This window comes from Hyperolius riggenbachi, chromosome 1 (assembly GCF_040937935.1).
Source record: "Hyperolius riggenbachi isolate aHypRig1 chromosome 1, aHypRig1.pri, whole genome shotgun sequence".
NCBI lineage: Eukaryota > Metazoa > Chordata > Amphibia > Anura > Hyperoliidae > Hyperolius > Hyperolius riggenbachi.
The window spans coordinates 525,408,878-525,426,793 of NC_090646.1; the positions used below are offsets into that span (position 1 = coordinate 525,408,878).

At 41.6% G+C, this 17,916-nt stretch overlaps 1 protein-coding gene across 2 annotated transcripts in view; it reads right to left on the reverse strand.

The window, feature by feature from the left end:
- Nucleotides 1-595: 595 nt before the first annotated feature.
- CMKLR1 (chemerin chemokine-like receptor 1) overlaps nucleotides 596-17,916 on the reverse strand; it is a 120,458-nt gene continuing 103,137 nt past the window's right edge. For both annotated transcript variants that reach the window (XM_068271629.1, XM_068271627.1), the window contains exons 2-3: nucleotides 14,619-14,683; nucleotides 596-2,357 (exon numbers count right to left, since the gene is read on the reverse strand). In XM_068271629.1, the coding sequence (XP_068127730.1) occupies nucleotides 1,296-2,357; nucleotides 14,619-14,654 (1,098 nt within the window). In that variant the 5' untranslated portion in view covers nucleotides 14,655-14,683 and the 3' untranslated portion in view covers nucleotides 596-1,295. The remainder of the gene's footprint in view (nucleotides 2,358-14,618; nucleotides 14,684-17,916) is intronic.

The following is a 17,916-nucleotide window of genomic DNA, read 5'->3' on the forward strand; positions in this document are numbered from 1 at the left end:
TAAGGGGGGAACATGTCCCGATCGCGGGGGGGTCGGAAATTCCCCCCACCCCCTCCGCTAGCGCTCCCCCCTCTGCCCGCTTCCCCATAAAGAAAAGTTTAATGCAAGTTAAATAGTACCGGTGGCTGGCAGTGGAGTGAGGAGGAGGAGTCCGAGTAGGAGAGTGACGCGTTGAGGCCGGGCAGCGGGCGGTTCAGCGGTAGTACCCTTGTGGTACTTCCGCCCTTTCTCTGACCTCACGTCCTCTGCATATGAGGGTACTCGTCACGCGTACCCTCGTATGCGTCATCACGTAGAGGATGTGAGGTCAGAGAAAGGGCGGAAGTACCACAAGGGTACTACCGCTGAACCGCTCGCTGCCCGGCCTCAACGCGTCACTCTCCTACTCGGACTCCTCCTCCTCACTCCACTGCCAGCCACCGGTACTATTTAACTTGCATTAAACTTTTTTTTATGGGGAAGCGGGCAGAGGGGGGAGCGCTAGCGGAGGGGGTGGGGGGAATTTCCGACCCCCCCCCCCCCCCCCCCCGCGATCGGGGCATGCTCCCCCCTTATGCCTGAGACCCCATAGGGGGGCCCTGTTCGGCCGGCCATTGAGCAGTTCGGGCGAACCCGAACAGTTTGGCCGAACACCATTAGGTGTTCGGCCGAACTCGAACATCACCCGAACAAGGTGATGTTCTGCAGAACCCGAACAGTGGCGAACACTGTTCGCCCAACATTACTTAGCACTGATTTGACTTTCTCATTATTTGCAGACAAAAACACCGTTAGGAATATATAGTAATATTTTTTTAAATGTTGTAATGCGTATAGCTGATGGGGAGGGAATTACATTTTAAGAACTCTAAGCAAAGTTAATATGCTGTGCTTTACTGGATCTATTTCTTGTATTTTCATATAATCTAAATACTGAAACACCATTCCTTCTTTTTAGCCCACATGTCTGACTGGATTATAGATATCTGTGATCATAGAAATTTGTGGAAGATTTTTTTGGTCACTAATTCAAATATTGATGGTGTTGTTATATAAAATAAAAATTCTATGTTTCATTATAAAAATAAAAGCATAACATATACAAAAATAATCAAGATCATGTGATCTATGCAGTTTGAATGTCCTATTAAAATCTTTTATATTTCTTAGAACAGTTCTGTGTTTTTCCAGTCAGGCATCATTTAAATGTCTTTGCTTATTATCCCATGATTCTAGCTGAAGGTGGTTGGTTGTAAGCACGTATGGATATTTTAGGTTGTTTTATCCACATGTTATGTGATCGAGTTCTAAAAGTTTTATAACATTGTTGACTCTTTTTCAGTCAGTGAAGATCGCATTGTGTAACTCCTCTGGCTAAAACGTGAGTGAGCTGTATCTTCACTTATCGCATTATCAAGTCTCGACAAAATGCTCAGCTTAAACTTCTTGAAATCTTGACCCATAATGACGTATACGATAGGATTTACACAGCTGTTGGCTATTGCAAGAGCCGAAGCGATAGGCAATCCAGTCTTAAACAAGTCATGTCGATACCTGTGATGGTGTAACTCAAGAACATGCAGTATGTGGAAAGGTGACCAGCAAATAAAAAATGCCACAACTATTGTAAATATGATTTTGAAGGGTTTACTTGATTTTGCCATCTTGTTTTTCTTGAGTTTGAAGACAATTATAACATAACTGAGAGTTATGAAGATGAGTGGGATTACGTATCCAAATACAAACCTTACAACCACCATTGTAGTATGGATCTTATCATGACCATTTTCACCAAACATTGAAAAATTGTTGTAACAGATTTCTTTATCATCAAGATGTTTAGTGTCGCGGAAAAGAAAGGCTGGCGAGCTGAGGAAAAATCCCATGAACCAGGCAACTACAGAAACGATGGTGGCAAGTTTGGTGGAACGATGGTTTTGTGACCAAACTGGAAGGATAACAGATATACAGCGGTCTAAACTAATGATTGTAAGCAGAAGGACGCTGGTGAACATGTTCAAGACCATAATGAAAGAGTTCAGCTTGCACATAACCTTACCAAATATCCAGTGGTGATCCATGGCTGTATAAGCCACAGTCAAGGGTAGAAAGAATGTAAACATGAAGTCAGCTATGGCTAGGTTGAATAGCCATATGGTGTTCACAGATTTTTTCATCTTGAATGCAATAATGCCGATCACCAGGCCATTTCCAATTATACCAAGAACGCACACTGCCGTGTAGAGCAGAGTAGGTGCAATCCAAGCAGATTCGCTATTGAAACTGACAACGTCATCACTGTCAATGATGGAAAATGAGTCTTCACCATAATCAGAGTCATAGCCATATTCACGTGTAGCACTGTCGTTAATCATAGCCTAAAGAAAAGAAATATGTTCTAATTAGTGACAAATTTCTACACAATGCAGAAGGATAGCTATATAATCATTTTATTTTAACCACTGTAGTATACAGTACAAGGAAGAAGTGTGATGACTAATGTGAAACATACATTATAATCTAATCTTACTAGCATCTTTGTCTATTCAAATTTATGTATTAATAATTCCAGTGTTTAAAATTACATGAATAATTCACATCAATCAACACAAAAAACTGGGGGATAAGTTAAGGATGTATTCTCCGCCTACCTTGCTACATACAGTGGCTTGCAAAAGTATTCGGCCCCCTTGAAGTTTTCCACATTTTGTCATATTACTGCCACAAACATGAATCAATTTTATTGGAATTCCACATGAAAGAGCAACACAAAGTGATGTACACATGAGAAGATTTTACAAATCAATAACTGCAAAGTGGTGTGTGCATAATTATTTGGCCCCCTTCGATCTGAGTGCAGTCAGTTGCCTATAGACATTGCCTGATGAGTGCTAATGACTAAATAGAGTGCACCTGTGTGTAATCTAATGCCAGTACAAACACAGCTGCTCTGTGAAGGCCTCAGAGGTTGTCTTAGGCCTGGTGCACACCAAAAACCGCTAGCAGATCCGCAAAATGCTAGCAGATTTTGAAACGCTTTTTCTTCTTTTTCTGTAGCGTTTCAGCGAGCGTTTTGCGGTTTTGTGTAGCGGTTTTGGTGTAGTAGATTTCATGTATTGTTACAGTAAAGCTGTTACTGAACAGCTACTGTAACAAAAAACGCCTGGCAAACCGCTCTGAAGTGCCGTTTTTCAGAGCGGTTTGCGTTTTTCCTATACTTAACATTGAGGCAGAAACGCATCCGCAATCCAAAATCTGCAGCAGCCCGGGAGTATGCGTTTCTGCAAAACGCCTCCCGCTCTGGTGTGCACCAGCCCATTGAAATACATTACCCTAGCAGATCCGCACCCGCAAGCGGATCGCAAACTGCAGCCGAACCGCTCTGGTGTGCACTAGGCCTAAGAGAATATTGGGAGCAACAACACCGTGAAGTCCAAAGAACACACAAGACAGGTCAGGGATAAAGTTATTGAGAAATTTCAAGCAGGCTTAGGCTACAAAAAGATTTCCAAAGCCTAGAACATCTCACGGAGCACTGTTCAAACGATCATTCAGAAATGGAAGGTGTATGGCACAACTGTAAACCTACCAAGACAAGGCCATCCACCTAAACTCACAGGCCGAACAAGGAGAGCGCTGATCAGAAATGCAGTCAAGAGGCCCATGGTGACTCTGGACGAGCTGCAGAGATCTACAGCTCAGGTGGGAGACTCTGTCCATAGGACATCTATTAGTCATGCACTGTACAAAGTTGGCCTTTATGGAAGAGTGGCAAGAAGAAAGGCATTGTTAACAGAAAGCATAAGAAGTCCCGTTTGCAGTTTGCCACAAGCCATGTGGGGGACACAGCAACCATGTGGAAAAAGGTGCTCTGGTCAGATGAGAACAAAATGGAACTTTTTGGCCAAAATGCGTGTGTGGAAAACTAACACTGCACATCACTCTGAACACACCATCCCCACTGTCAAATATGGTGGTGGCAGCATCATGCTCGGGGGGTGCATCTCTTCAGCAGGGACAGGGAAGCTGATCAGAGTTGATGGGAAGATGGATGGAGTCAAATACAGGGCAAAATTGGAAGAAAACCTCTTGGAGACTGCAAAAGACTTGAGACTGGGTTGGAGGTTCACCTTCCAACAGGACAACGACCCTAAACATAAAGCCAGGGCAACAATGGAATGGTTTAAAACAAAACATATCTATGTGTTAGAATGGCCCAGTCAAAGTCCAGATCTAAATCCAAACGAGAATCTGTGGCAAAATCTGAAAACTGCTGTTCACAAACGCTGTCCATCTAATCTGACTGAGCTGGAGCTGTTTTGAAAAGAAGAATGGGCAAGGATTTCAGTCTCTAGATGTGCAAAGCTGGTAGAGACATACCCTAAAAGACTGGCAGCTGTAATTGCAGCAAAAGGTGGTTCTACAAAGTATTGACTCAGGGGGCCGAATAATTACGCACACCCCACTTTGCAGTTATTGATTTGTAAAAAATGTTTGGAATGATGTAGGATTTTTGATCCACTTCTCACATGTACACCACTTTGTATTTGTCTTTCATGTGAAATTCCAATAAAATTGACGCATGTTTGTGGCAGTAAAGTGACAAAATGTGGAAAACTTCAAGGGGGCCGAATACTTTTGCAACCCACTGTATATAACAGTATACTGGCAGGTTAAAAGGAACCTCAAGGGAGAAGCATATGGACACTGCCATCTTAACTCCCTTATAACAGTTGCCTGGCTGTCATGCTCAGCTTTTGGCTTTAGCTCTTTTTTGGTCACACACCGGCAAAAGCATATACAGTCAGTGGAGTCACACCAGTTAGCATGCGCATTCTGGGCCAGTGACTTAAAGTATTATAGGCAAAACATCAGCACAGAGGTCAGGCAACTGGCTTTGTTTATAAGGAAATGAAGATGCTAGCTTCTGTATTCCTCTGTCTTCAGGTTATAGCTATTTTCTCATTGGTCCTGGCAGTGCACCAACAGGGAGTGAGCGATAATAAAACATGTTCAACAGGATTCATGCATGTTGAATTGGTGTGGCTCTGTAAAATGTATAAGCGATAGGCTTACTATACACCAGCTGTTCTGGATGTGTGCCTAGCTTTCAGAGGTATAAAGAGGTAATTTGCATATTCAGGTGTGATGCATAATGGGAAACCACACTGCCTCAGTAGCTGAAGTCTGAAGCTTAAAAACAATATTTAAATGCTATCTGAAGTAAAATAAAAGAGTAAGGGCACTTTTACACCACATGGTATGCGTTGATACGCATTTGTTTTTTCTTCCATAGCAGTGCATTGTGAAAAAGCTTTCAGTTAAAATGTGTATAGTGGGAACTGAGCCATAGGAAAACATGGACATTACTTTGAAAATCAGTTGTCTTTCAGTTATAACTGAGAGCAACTGATTAAAGAGAAACCGTAAGCAAGAATTGAACTTCATCCCAATCAGTAGCTGATACACCCTTCTCAATGAAAAATCTTTTCCTTTTCTCAGATGGATCATCAGGGGGCTCTGTTTGGCCAATATTGTGGTGAAACCCCTTCCACAGTGTGATGTCAGCACCATGGTTGTGACAGTTTCCTGTCTGTGAACCTCATTGTATTGTGGGAAATAACAGCTGTTTACAAGTGTTTCCAACTGCCAAAAAAGCAAGCAGAATCTCCTTCCACTGACATCACCTGCCAGCAGTAAAAATGTCACCATGTGGTAAATGTCAGAATGTAAATCGGGGAGAGGAAAGATCTATATAATCCAGTGCTGAAGTTCCGCTGTCCTCCAGGCTGCCGCTTTCCCCTCCATATGATGCACGTGCGCACCTCTAGTGATTATGTTCCCTTGGGCAGAAGAGCCCTGCGCTTGCGCAGCTCAAGTCTTCGTGAACTGAGCAAGTGCAGAATGCTCACTGGAGCGCGATCCTGAGAGGCTCTTGGCGTTATCGCACATGAACAGAAACCCACAACCCAACTCGGGTTGGGGATCATAAGGGGGGACAGTGGCAGTCGGAGGACTTCTAGTTGCTGGAAGAAGTCCCAGATGAGTAAAGCTTAACTCATTTATTTTACCTTAGATATCCTTTAATAGCACCCATTAAGATTACATTACATTTTCATAATAGGGCTATGCGTAATTATGATTTGGAAATTCAAGTAATTTCATGTCATCTCTTTATAATTTCACGTAAATTTTCCCATCATTTCTTGCCTAATTTTTGCGGTTTATAGGAAAGCCCTCATGCATGCTATCGTCACCAAAATTGCTATGTATGTTCACGAGAAAAGTGAGGACAAGTCAAGGCAATCATTTTTAAAAATTACATTTTTGAGAAAATCAATTTTAAACTGTCATTTTTAATTTGCATTGTTAAAATCAACTTTCTCAAAAACTACAAGGTCTTTTTTAACTTGTTCCCACTATTCTCCTTAAGCTACGTAGCAATTTTTGTGATGATAGCACATAGGGAGCTTTGGTATTAAAGTGGAGGTGAACTTTTACTCATTGCATAATTGTGTTCCTTTCCTATTGTTTATAGGGCATTCCTCAAGCCAAATACTTTTTTGTTTTTGTTTTAATACTCTAATTCCCTATAAACTAAAAAAAAGCCACGCCCACAGGTTTTCAGAGAGCCTTGGCAGTAGCAAAGGCTCATGGGAGCTCAGTCTGGGCAGGAGGAAGAGGAGGTGTTACTAGCCATGGATTTCAGAGGCAGAGGGGAGGAGGGAGGAGGGGGATTAGGTTTTTTTGCAGGCTTAGTCATCAAGATACAGATAAGCCTGCCTCTGTGTAATGTTTACAAACAACATGGCTGCTGTCACTGTATCACAGGAAGAAATAATCATTTTCTATTAAAGCTGTTTGCAGCTCTATTTGCTGTGTAAACTATCTAAACTTTAGATAAGATATATAGACAAGTTACTTGTTATAGTTGGTTTTTCATCTCGGATCCGCTTTTATCACTAAAGTCGGCACAAAAATTATGCCAAAATTACACAAAAATGTAAAATTATGGTTCCTGATTACGGTTACAAATGATTTTTCTAAAAATTTTGCATTATAAGTACCATTATGAGAAATGTGTGCTCATCACTAGCACCCATTTACAAAATAACCTGTGTTATAATTCATAGATTTGAGAACTCTTTTTAGTTATCTGCAGTTCAAATGGATCCTGTTGTGAGTCTCTGTGTGAGACTTAGAGATGAGTTCATTTTTTAAGATCTTTCTAAGCAGTGCCTTATGTCAATAGTGCTGTGTGCTCTTTAAAGTGTTTGAGATTTATTGACCCTTTTTAAATGAGTAAAATTAATAAATAATGACATTGAGATGCTTTAACTCACAATCATCAACTTGTGGCTACGGAGCTACAAGCGGCTTTCAGCATGCCTTGATGATTGCCATTTTGTTATTGTCATGTCTAGACATCTGCTACATTATACATGATGTCTTATGGGCAGAAAGTCAGTTAACGTGCATGTAAAACTTTTACTTAGAGTATACGTGTATAGTGTGCTCTCCTATCACAATGTATGCTAAAAATATATATATATATGTAACGATCTGCTAGTGTGTGTGGGCACTAGCAGATAGACAAATTATAGACTTTCCCTGAAAGGGTGAAGTCTTACAGGTAGTGATAGTGGATGCAGTACGAACATTGAAAACAGAAATATAGAATGGTCAGGCAAATCGAGTCGGCAACAGATCAGATTGGTCAGGTACAAAATTGGCATGCAATATCAAAGTGAGTAATCAGGCCGAGGTCGGCAACTGGTCAGATAGGCAGAGGTACAGAATCGGCAGGCTAAATCAAAGTGAGTGTCAGAACAGAGCTTAAATAGCCCGGGTAAACAGGAGAACACCCCCCCCCCTCCAGCCGCTTGGCCAATCAGGAATCGGAGGTGGAGTCCTGCGTGTCAGCTGACAGCTGATCAGCTGACACGCTTCCTTAGGGCATAAGAGGAGCGGCGTTGCCAGCGCATGCGTCCGCCCTTATTTACAGTCTGAGTATCATGCGGCCGGATTCCCGCAGGAACGTTGCTGACACTATCCCTGCCACTGCGGGCAGCCGCACCGGAAGTCCCAGATACTCTGCCAGTGGTGGCAGCCGCAACTGAGTTGGTAAGCACAGGATTTCTGACAATATATTTTCTTAGATACTAAGTTCTATCAAAATCACTATGTTCTTGCTTGCTGGTGGCTTAGGGGGCATTTTATTGATAAGGGGTGAAAATATGAACTGAATGAAAATCATGAAAATCAAGAAAAGTTAAACTGAGGCACTGAACAAGAGCCCAGGTGACTTTAAGCAAAAACTGTGGAAAACAAAAGTTTGCTTTGCTAAAACAAAGTATCTGCAATAATTCAGGTTGGAGTGAGCTCCGAGATGTCTCCCAGTGCATCACTGCTGAATATATGCAAATTATCCATTGTTGTCCCTGGAAGCTAGCCACACCTCCAGATCCACTGGAATACAATGATGTGTCAGCTTGTTAATATTACACAGCCACAATAATCCAACATGCATACAGACTGTTTCAGACTGATTAATCCTCATCACTGGATGGCATGGATTAATGTGGCTATTCTCAAATATTGAAAAATTCTGTTAAACTGCACTGCTATCCCTAATCAATTTGTAATCCTATATAATAATCTGCCTGTGTCCCTGCATCCTCCTGTGTCTCTATGTCAGTGCGTTTAGACCAGAGCGTATGTGCGGCACGTAGGCGGACTTTAGACAGCACAGGAGGACGGGTGCAGGGGGAGGGCGTGTGTGCATGCACTGCGACATGCGTGAGCACCGCTGCCATTGTGTTATGCAGGTGTGTATGCGTAGCGGGCACGTACGTGTAGCGGCTGTGCAGGAGATGTTGCGGCAGCATTGGGGGAGGCAGGGAGGGGTTGTGAGGGGCGTAGCAGTCAAGGCCTAGCGCCCGTTATTGTAATGGACCTAAGGTCTAGTAATGAAAATGTTTGCCAATGATTTATGTATATGTCACAATAAGCTGCACCTTCTTGTCCAGTTGTCTCCCAAAAGAGTAACGTAGGACACCCTGAAATCACATAAGCATGCACATAGTGCTCAGCAATGTTTCAAAAACCCCAGACATGCGGCTCCGGCAGCGGACCCAGTGGAGGAGCTGCCCGTCTGTATGTAGCTGATGCCAAATAGAAATAAACAGCTTTGAATTACATCCACGGTGAAAGAAACCTTCATACGCTGATATAAAAGTCCCTAGAGCGTGAGCGCAACCACAAAGGGGGGGGGGGGGAGAGTTAAGTTGTCTATCCCAGCTAGTGGAGGCACGACCCTGTGAAGTTTTAGGATCTGTGGAGCGCAATTTGTTTTGGCCAACTGACAATTATTTAAGGAGAAGCAGATCAAAGCATATTTGCATGCCCCTTTTGGCTTCTGTTCACTGGTTGTAGATTAGCCAAGAGAAGTGTGTGTGTGTGTGTGTGTGTGTGTGTGTGTGTGTGTGTGTGTGTGTGTGTGTGTGTGTGTGTGTGTGTGTGTGTGTGTGTGTGTGTGTGTGTGTGTGTGTGTGTGTGTGTGTGTGTGTGTGTGTGTGTGTGTGTGCGTGCGTGTGCGTGTGTGTGCGTGTGTGTGTGTGTGTGTGCAAGTGTATGTGTTATGCGCAGTGTTCTTTAGCTAGCTGTTAATTAACACTTATAAGCAGAGCTGTCAGCAACATGTTTGCTCAAACTTTCTTTTTTTGCAAATAAAAATTATATTTAGGGGTGGGGTAAATACTGTCCTGTCTGGTGGTGTGGAGCATAATAACTTTTTGCAATTTTTGCTGTTCTCAAATCAGATAATACCTGAGAATTGGCCCACTTATTATATTAACCTCCCTGGCGGTATGATTATTTCTGGATTTAATGGTCTTTTTAAAAATGTTCAGACCCTAAAATCTGGGAAAAAATCATGCCGCCAGCGTTTCTGCAGGAGCCCCTGCTTTCACTCACCTCCCTGGGCTCCAGCGCTGCAATTTTACCTCCGTCCTCTGGGTGGTGCTGTAACTCTGTGGTGAGATCGATGACGGCAATCTCACCAGAGTGAATCAGAGCCTCTGAAGACCATATGAAGTGTAGTGTTGTTACTGTTTAGACATGCCCCACTCCCATTACCTTGATATTGCAGCACTAAATAAGGGCCTGTTTCCACTACACGCAGATTGGATGCAGAATGGATGCAGAAAAACTGACTCCAATGAATGCCTATGGGCCTGTTTTCACTAAACGCGATTTTTCTGATGCAGATTTTCTCATAGACATTCATTGGAGTCAGTTTTTCTGCATCCATTCTGCATCCATTCTGCATTCAATCTGCGTGTAGTGGAAACAGGCCCTAAATCTAACACCACTGCAACTTGTACCCTTTAGAAAGTACCTTGACATGTATGTAAAGAAGGATGCACTGCTAATGTTAAAATGTAGGCCTTTCGGGGGACATACAAAATATAGTGCTTCTTTAGATTATGTGGCAAAGTCTTCTTTACAGAACCATTTGAATTAGATTTCATAATAAATGCATAAATTATGCATACAAAGCAAAGCAGCGTAGGCATATGAATGGCACATATCAAAAAGAAAAAGGTGCAATCCCAGGACTTATCATCTATCAATGTATCATCTATCTACTTTGGCAAAAACAATTTGGTTTACTTTGTTACATTCATTCATACTGACCCCCAACACCACCAAACTCCTGCTCCATGCTCTGGTCATCTACCATCTGAATTACTGCAATAATTTCCTTTAGGGACTTCCTGAGACCAGACTCCAATCCCTGCAATCCATTATTATCTCATTCACTCCTCCTGCCGCTCCGTCTCAGCTGCCCCACTTTGCAAGTCCCTTCACTGGTTCCCTGTTCCTCCTCAGAATTACCATAAATATAAACTGCTCTGCCTCCATCCAGCATACCTACCCTTTGTACATCTCAGATCTCATACAGAGATACTCAACAACTCTTTCTCCGCTCTCCCAAAACTCTACCCCTTTAATCACCTGCTCACTCGTGAGGCTCTAGGACAATTGCATGTAACACCGTATTAAAATAGGTAACCTTTAATTTATATACATATCAAGTTGATCAACTATTAACAAATCCTTCAAAAGAAACCTGCTTGATAATCCAATACATCATGTGACATTAGCGGGGTTTCCATTTGTAGTGCATGCATCAATCAAAATTAGATTGCCGGACACATTTTACAACACAAATCCCCACTTGTGAGGCACAGATGGGAATTCATGTTCATACAATATAAGCAGTTAGATAAAATATCTAGATAATAAAAACAGCCAGAAATCCACATAACACAATCAAAACTGTGATATTGTCCAGTGTAAATAAAACTGCCATTCCAAAAAGTAGGAAAGAACTTGGATTAGTTACCAAACAGACGATTAAGAGTTAGTAATCCAAAACAGTTCTGGGGTCACCAAAAATATGACCCAACAAAGTAAAAAAATATACTGCATGTCACAAGTAAAGCCACTGAGCATGTTAACCCACACCAAAAGGTAAAAGCTGATTCTTAGCTGAAACAAGGTTATAACATCTCCACCAGACTGACTGAAAAAAAATTCTTAAAGCGGAATATAACCCTGCATTTCAACTTTGCTCTAAAATATTATTTACAGCATATTATATGCAAAAAGCATTTTTTTTTTACTAGACCAGCATTGGAAGGGTTAAACACAGAGGTTCAAAGGTCCTGGAGAGATATGCAGAAGTTCAGATAGATACATTCTATTTAGTTACATGTATCTATTGATAAACAGTTACACACTCTTTGGCTGTCGTCCAAGCTCCTTCTCAGTGAGAGAGATGAGTCACATTTAACACTTAGATACATTATGTAAACAAAATGTATCTATTTCAGCTTCGGATGCGTCTGCAGAAATCTAAAGGAACTTTAAAGCCCTGTGTAACCCTTCCAATGCTGGTCTAGTAAAAAAAAAATGCTGGTTGCATATAATATACTGTAAATAATGTTTTAGAGCAAAGTTGAAATGCAGGGTTATATTCCGCTTTAACTATAAACCACAAAGAATAAAAAAAAACCAAAAAAAACCCACCAATATCAGCAGATGGAGTATTTGTAGAAGTGTAAGCTGAAAGGAAATGAGTGTGACAATGTGCAAAGTATAATATCCACAAGTGATGGGGTATCTACAAGTGATGGCATATACACTCTCCACAATAAAACATTTAAAGTGTGAATATCTATAATATAATGTACCCACAGTTGTGAAATCATAAAAAAAATCCAATTGCTTGTCGCGAAAAAAGTTGCCACAAAAAATCACATCGTGGGTACGGACCTTTATAAGAATCAAGGCTCTGATTTGCCAGAAATCTATAGCCAATTAGCATGTTTATTGCCATTGAATCTGGCTAGTCGGACTTGTTTCCCTGTTATTAACCATCCATCATCTATAAAAAAAAATCTGATTTGCAGAATTACAATCACCTGGAGAGTGGTGACAGTAGCAGGACCTCTGAAATCGTTTTGATCACAATGACCTAGTGGTTATCACTATTCATCAATAAATGGTCTCTAGACTCCTGTAACAGTGTATATTAACACTCAACCTTTTATTTGATGTTTGGAGCAGCTTTCAGAAGGTTCTGCTGTGATATACAACCCAGAAATTACTACAGAGGGTGAGAGTTAACTGGAACATGATAAAAAGGACACTTCAAAATGGTCTGGCCATGTAATGTGTACAAACGTGTTCTACTACAATTATGAACTTTAGATTGATTGGATATTTACAGTGTGGTTTGTCATGGTATCTGTGAAGCTTTTCAAAACCACTATAGGACATTGTATCTTAGTCCAGAATCAGCCATTGTATCTTGATGAGTGTACATTGTAGATGTACAATGTTTTTTGTATTTTTACTTTACATTAATACATTTAGTAATGGCTGCATATTGATTTTCTTCTTGTGGTTTATAGACAGGATCAATTTTAATTGAAATTAATAAAATAATGTTAGTGTTATGATTTCTATTGTCACTGAAATGTTGTTTTCATGGTTTATAGGTATAACCACCAGCACTTCATAACTATTCATCTGTTTGATTATTGTATTTTTGATTCATTGAATACATTTTAACAAATAACATGTTTCATAAAACTGGTGGAAAATTGAAAACTCCTTTTTTGTAAAAATGTATAAGGGAGGAGGTCACACTTGACTCTGCAAAAAAGGCAAAAGTTTTTTTGCATGCAAATCTTCAGTCACTATGGGCCACACCCTATTGCTGGAGCAATGCTGAACTTGCTCATAAATTGATCTTAAAGAACCAATGAAAGTGGTCCAGACAGTGGACCAATGGGCAGCCCCAGCGGGAGCTTCAAAGAAGCTTTGCCGGGGCTCCGATAGACAGTAATTACAGTGAGAGATACACTGTAACTACAGCGTCAGGACTTGCGGAGAGAGGCGGCAGGTGTTTAGCAGCAGCAGGTAAATTACTGAGGGGTAACCGGCACAACTGTGGGGGGCTTATTAAAGGAGACCCCCATATGCAGCGGTGGAAGATAGCAGTGGATGTTTAGCGGGTGTGCACGCATCTCTGGGGAGCGAGGCCATTAGGCTGAAGGACAGCACCACAGCGTAAAACCTCACTTCCCATTGCCTGTAACAGGGGAGCATTGCACAGGCTTTCACCTGAGTTAGTAATGCTGCTTAATGATACGCCATCACACGAAGGAAACCAGCAATAGGATTTGCCAGTAATCCTCACGCAACAGCAATGTGATAAGTAGCTCACATCTGCAAGCTACTTATCACATTGAATAATATGGCCCTAATGGCAGCACGGTGGAGTAGTGGTTAGCGCTCTCGCCTTGCAGCACTGTGTCCACGGCTCGAAACTCAGCCAGGTAAAAATCTTTAAGGCGTTTGTATGTGCTCCCCGTGTCTCTGCGTGTGTTTCCTCCAGGCACTCCAGTTTCCTCCCGCATCCAAAAAACATACAGGCAAGTTAATTGGCTTCCCCCTAAATTGGCCCTAGACTATGATACATGCACTACACAATACATACATAGACATATGACTATGGCAGGGACTAGATTGTGAGCCCCTCTGAGGGACAGTTATTGACAAGATTAAATACTCTGTACATCGCTGCGTAATTTGTTGGCGCTACATAAATACATACATAAATAAATAAGCATTTGTCTGCATTTGAATGAACAAGGCAGACAATTTTAACAAGTGTGAACCCTAGTACATAATAATGAATAATTGATTCAGCCACCCCTTGATCAGACAGCCTAAATTAATAAACAAAAACAAGGTGAGGGTTTTCAAACCCGTATGCAACCGGAAAGTGATAAAATGTAGCTTTTAATTACAATACTCCATAAGAAATATATATGACAAATACAGTTAAAAAAAAACAACTCCATCAGTCACATGAAGTTAACATAAATGGCCCACGTTTCACAGCTTTTAACAGTTTAATGCCTGAAACATGCATTAGGCCATTGATCACTTTTTGTGAACTAACCCTTAATGTTTATTGTTCAGCTGTGGTACAATCATGAATTAGAGGACATAAGCTATTTATCTGACAACATAAAATGTGTGTCTTAAACAATACTTACCGTTCCTGATGGTGTGACAGCGTCCATGAAAATCATATGGAATAGTTTACCATATAATTATTTCTCTGAAAACAAAAACAAAAATATTTAAAAATTAAACCTCCTATACATGTTTACATAATTTTCTCTTCGAATCTTGTCTTTAGAGCAACATATTCAACAAATTCCTAAGGGTTTAAAGCCCCATTATGCAATGATCTTTCCCAAAGAAATGTAACAAAAGTACCATTAACTCAAAAAGTCTTCAGGAACCTTCAAGCTCTTGGCACACTGGACCATATGCAATTAACTTTTACTCCTGAGTTATCTCCTAGAACAGGGGTCCCCAACCCCCGGTCTGCGGCCCAATACCGGGCCGCAGGACAGTTTGCGCCGGGCCGGGGGTCTGGCATCTTTTTTACAGCAGCTCATCTCACAGCAGCGCAGGTGGGTCCCACAGCTGCTGTGTACAGTCAGGAAGCGGGGCAGCCATTCCCATAGTAACGGCAATATACATCACCGCTACAGGAAGCCGCTCTCCTGCTTCCTGACTCTACACAGCAGCCATGAGATGTGCTACTGTGATGACAAGCACACATGGAGGAGAGGGGCTGGTGGGGACTGATGGAGGAAGCGGCTACCAGCTCATAAGGTAACAGGAGCGGGAGGCCGTGGGGTGGAGGTGGGAGCAGGCACTGGGGCAACTATACTAGCTATATTGGGGCACCTATGTTAACTATACAGGGGCAACCATACTAGCTATATTGGGGGCACCTATGCTAACTATACAAGGGCAACCAAAGCTATACTGGGGGCACCTATGCTAACTATACAGGGGACACCATACTAGCTATACTGGGGGCACCTATGCTAGCTATACAGGGGCAACTATACTAGCTATACTGGGGGAACCTATACTGACTATACAGGGACAACTATACTAGCTATACTGGGAGCACCTATGCTAACTATACAGGGGCAACCATACTAGCTATACTGGGGGCACCTATGCTGACTATACAGGGGCAACTATACTAGCTATACTGGGGGCACCTATGCTGACACTACAAGCAGCATTTTATAGCAGTTTTTTTTTATTATTTGCTTGGGATAAAAGACTTTGAAGTATGACATTCTGAAAACTTTAATGAATGTAAAGGTTTAACTAAAGCCATCTTCTTAAGACATCATCATTGCTCCATAGATGTCCCAATTCATCACTGTTGATGCTGTAATGAGCCCATTTATCACTTCAAGAACAAGTGAGATGACAGCCTAAACAAATTATTCAGGTTATAAAGTGTAACGGTAATGGGGTTCCAAGAATACCTCATACTGTGACATTAAGTTGAATGTTAATAGGGCTTATCAAACAATCAACAAAAATTATGCAACAACAGTAGTTACATAAGAGTGCAAGTTACCCACCATAGGCAACTGGACAATTCATTAATAATCTAGCATGTGCAATGCTCTTATGGCAACCATGGAGTTAAGGGGGTAGTTGTTGCTAAAGATCCAGCCTGCTGTCAGAGGACTTCACACTCTATAATATTAACTGAGATGGTCCTTAATGGTCACCTCAGCCGAGTGTCATCTAGAGTGTTTACTTAACCACTTAAGCCAATCTGGAAGGATATATTTGTCCAAAAATCGCCACTCAAAGGCAATCTGGACGAATATATCCGTCCAGCAGTGTTGCTGCCCTTGTGCACGCATATCTGCCTGAACGTGGCTCATTCCCTGCTGCTATTACAGGGAATTGATTGCTGAAGAGGAACCAGTGTTCCCCCGAGGCAAACGATTCCCTGCAAATGAATCATTTGCCTCCAAACAGGAGGTATTTGATTCATGAACCAAACAAAAGATCTAGCACTCCCTGGTATCTTCCAGGAGAGTGCTTAGCGCCACCTAGTGGCCAAAAAGTAAAATTAACGTACAAATAAAAAAAAAAAAACACATACAAATGGAAAAAAATACAATACACACTAAATAAAAACTGATTGACTCCCCACTCTGCCCATTAACTACAAAAATAACGTTTACATTTAAAAAAAAAAAATACCGTTTAAAAAATACATTAATAAAATTCTGGGCACAACAAGAAAGAATAGAAGCTAAAACATCCCTCCTTAACATTCTCACCCTAAAAAGGACCAACATAGCGATAACCCCCACCCACCACCCTCTAATAGACTCCACTCTGGACGCCTGGGACTTTGCCTTACGCAAAACTCCTACAATTACAGCACAAAAAAACCACACCTCCACAACCTCTCTAAAGTCCCTACAAGCAGCCATTCCAAACCTCAACATTGCCAACTGGTTATCAGCAGGCATTTTAAATATTGAAGACATTGCAAACCCTGCAATTAAACCATTCGCATACCTAAAATGGAAGTACAAACTTTCAGACTCCGAAGTATTCACTTACGCCCAAATCTCCCACTTATTGACCAAGTCGCCCTTCTCAGCAAAAGATCTAAGTACAAACCTAGAAAACTTCCTCTACACACCCAAATACAGAAAAGGAGGAATATCCTTTTGGTACAATACCCTAATGGATAACAATCCCTCCCCCCTTTCTAAATATCTACCAATCTGGGAATACGACCTTCAAACAACCATCTCACTGCCCCAGATACTCGCAGCCTTACAACACCAAAAAAAATACTCATACTGCATGTCTCACCTAGAGACCCTCAAAAAAATAATTTGCAAGTGGTACTTAACTCCAAACATATTGTCCAAAATATCCAAAGAACATTCTTCGGAATGTTGGAGAAAATGTTCCCATATAGGAACATTACACCACATACTATGGTCGTGCCCACGAGTCAAAGCTTACTGGAAAACGGTGGAGAACATACTATCTTTCATAACAAAGCAAGAATACCACCTCACCCCCGAACTTGCCTTACTCCACATAGGCATCACTGATCTAGCCCCTAATATACGCCTAGCCGCAACACAAACACTATGCGCAGCCAGACACTTACTTCTTTCTAATTGGAGCCAACCAGACGCACCCCCGGTATCACAACTTATTAATCTAATAGACCAAAATCTAAAAATGGAGTACCTACTCAGACAGAAAAACAATTACAATACACTGAAGGACAAGTGGGAATTCGACTGGGCCTCTTATACAGATCCCTCGAATCCGCATCCAACTTAAGAACAAGCTAGAAACCAACTAAGACCCAGACTTACTCCAACATACCCCCCCCACCTATAATCCCCCCCCCCCTATGCCTTCACTGATTGACCATCACTCCTAGGTCGCAAGTCCAAGTCATAAAACTGTGCAGACAAGGAC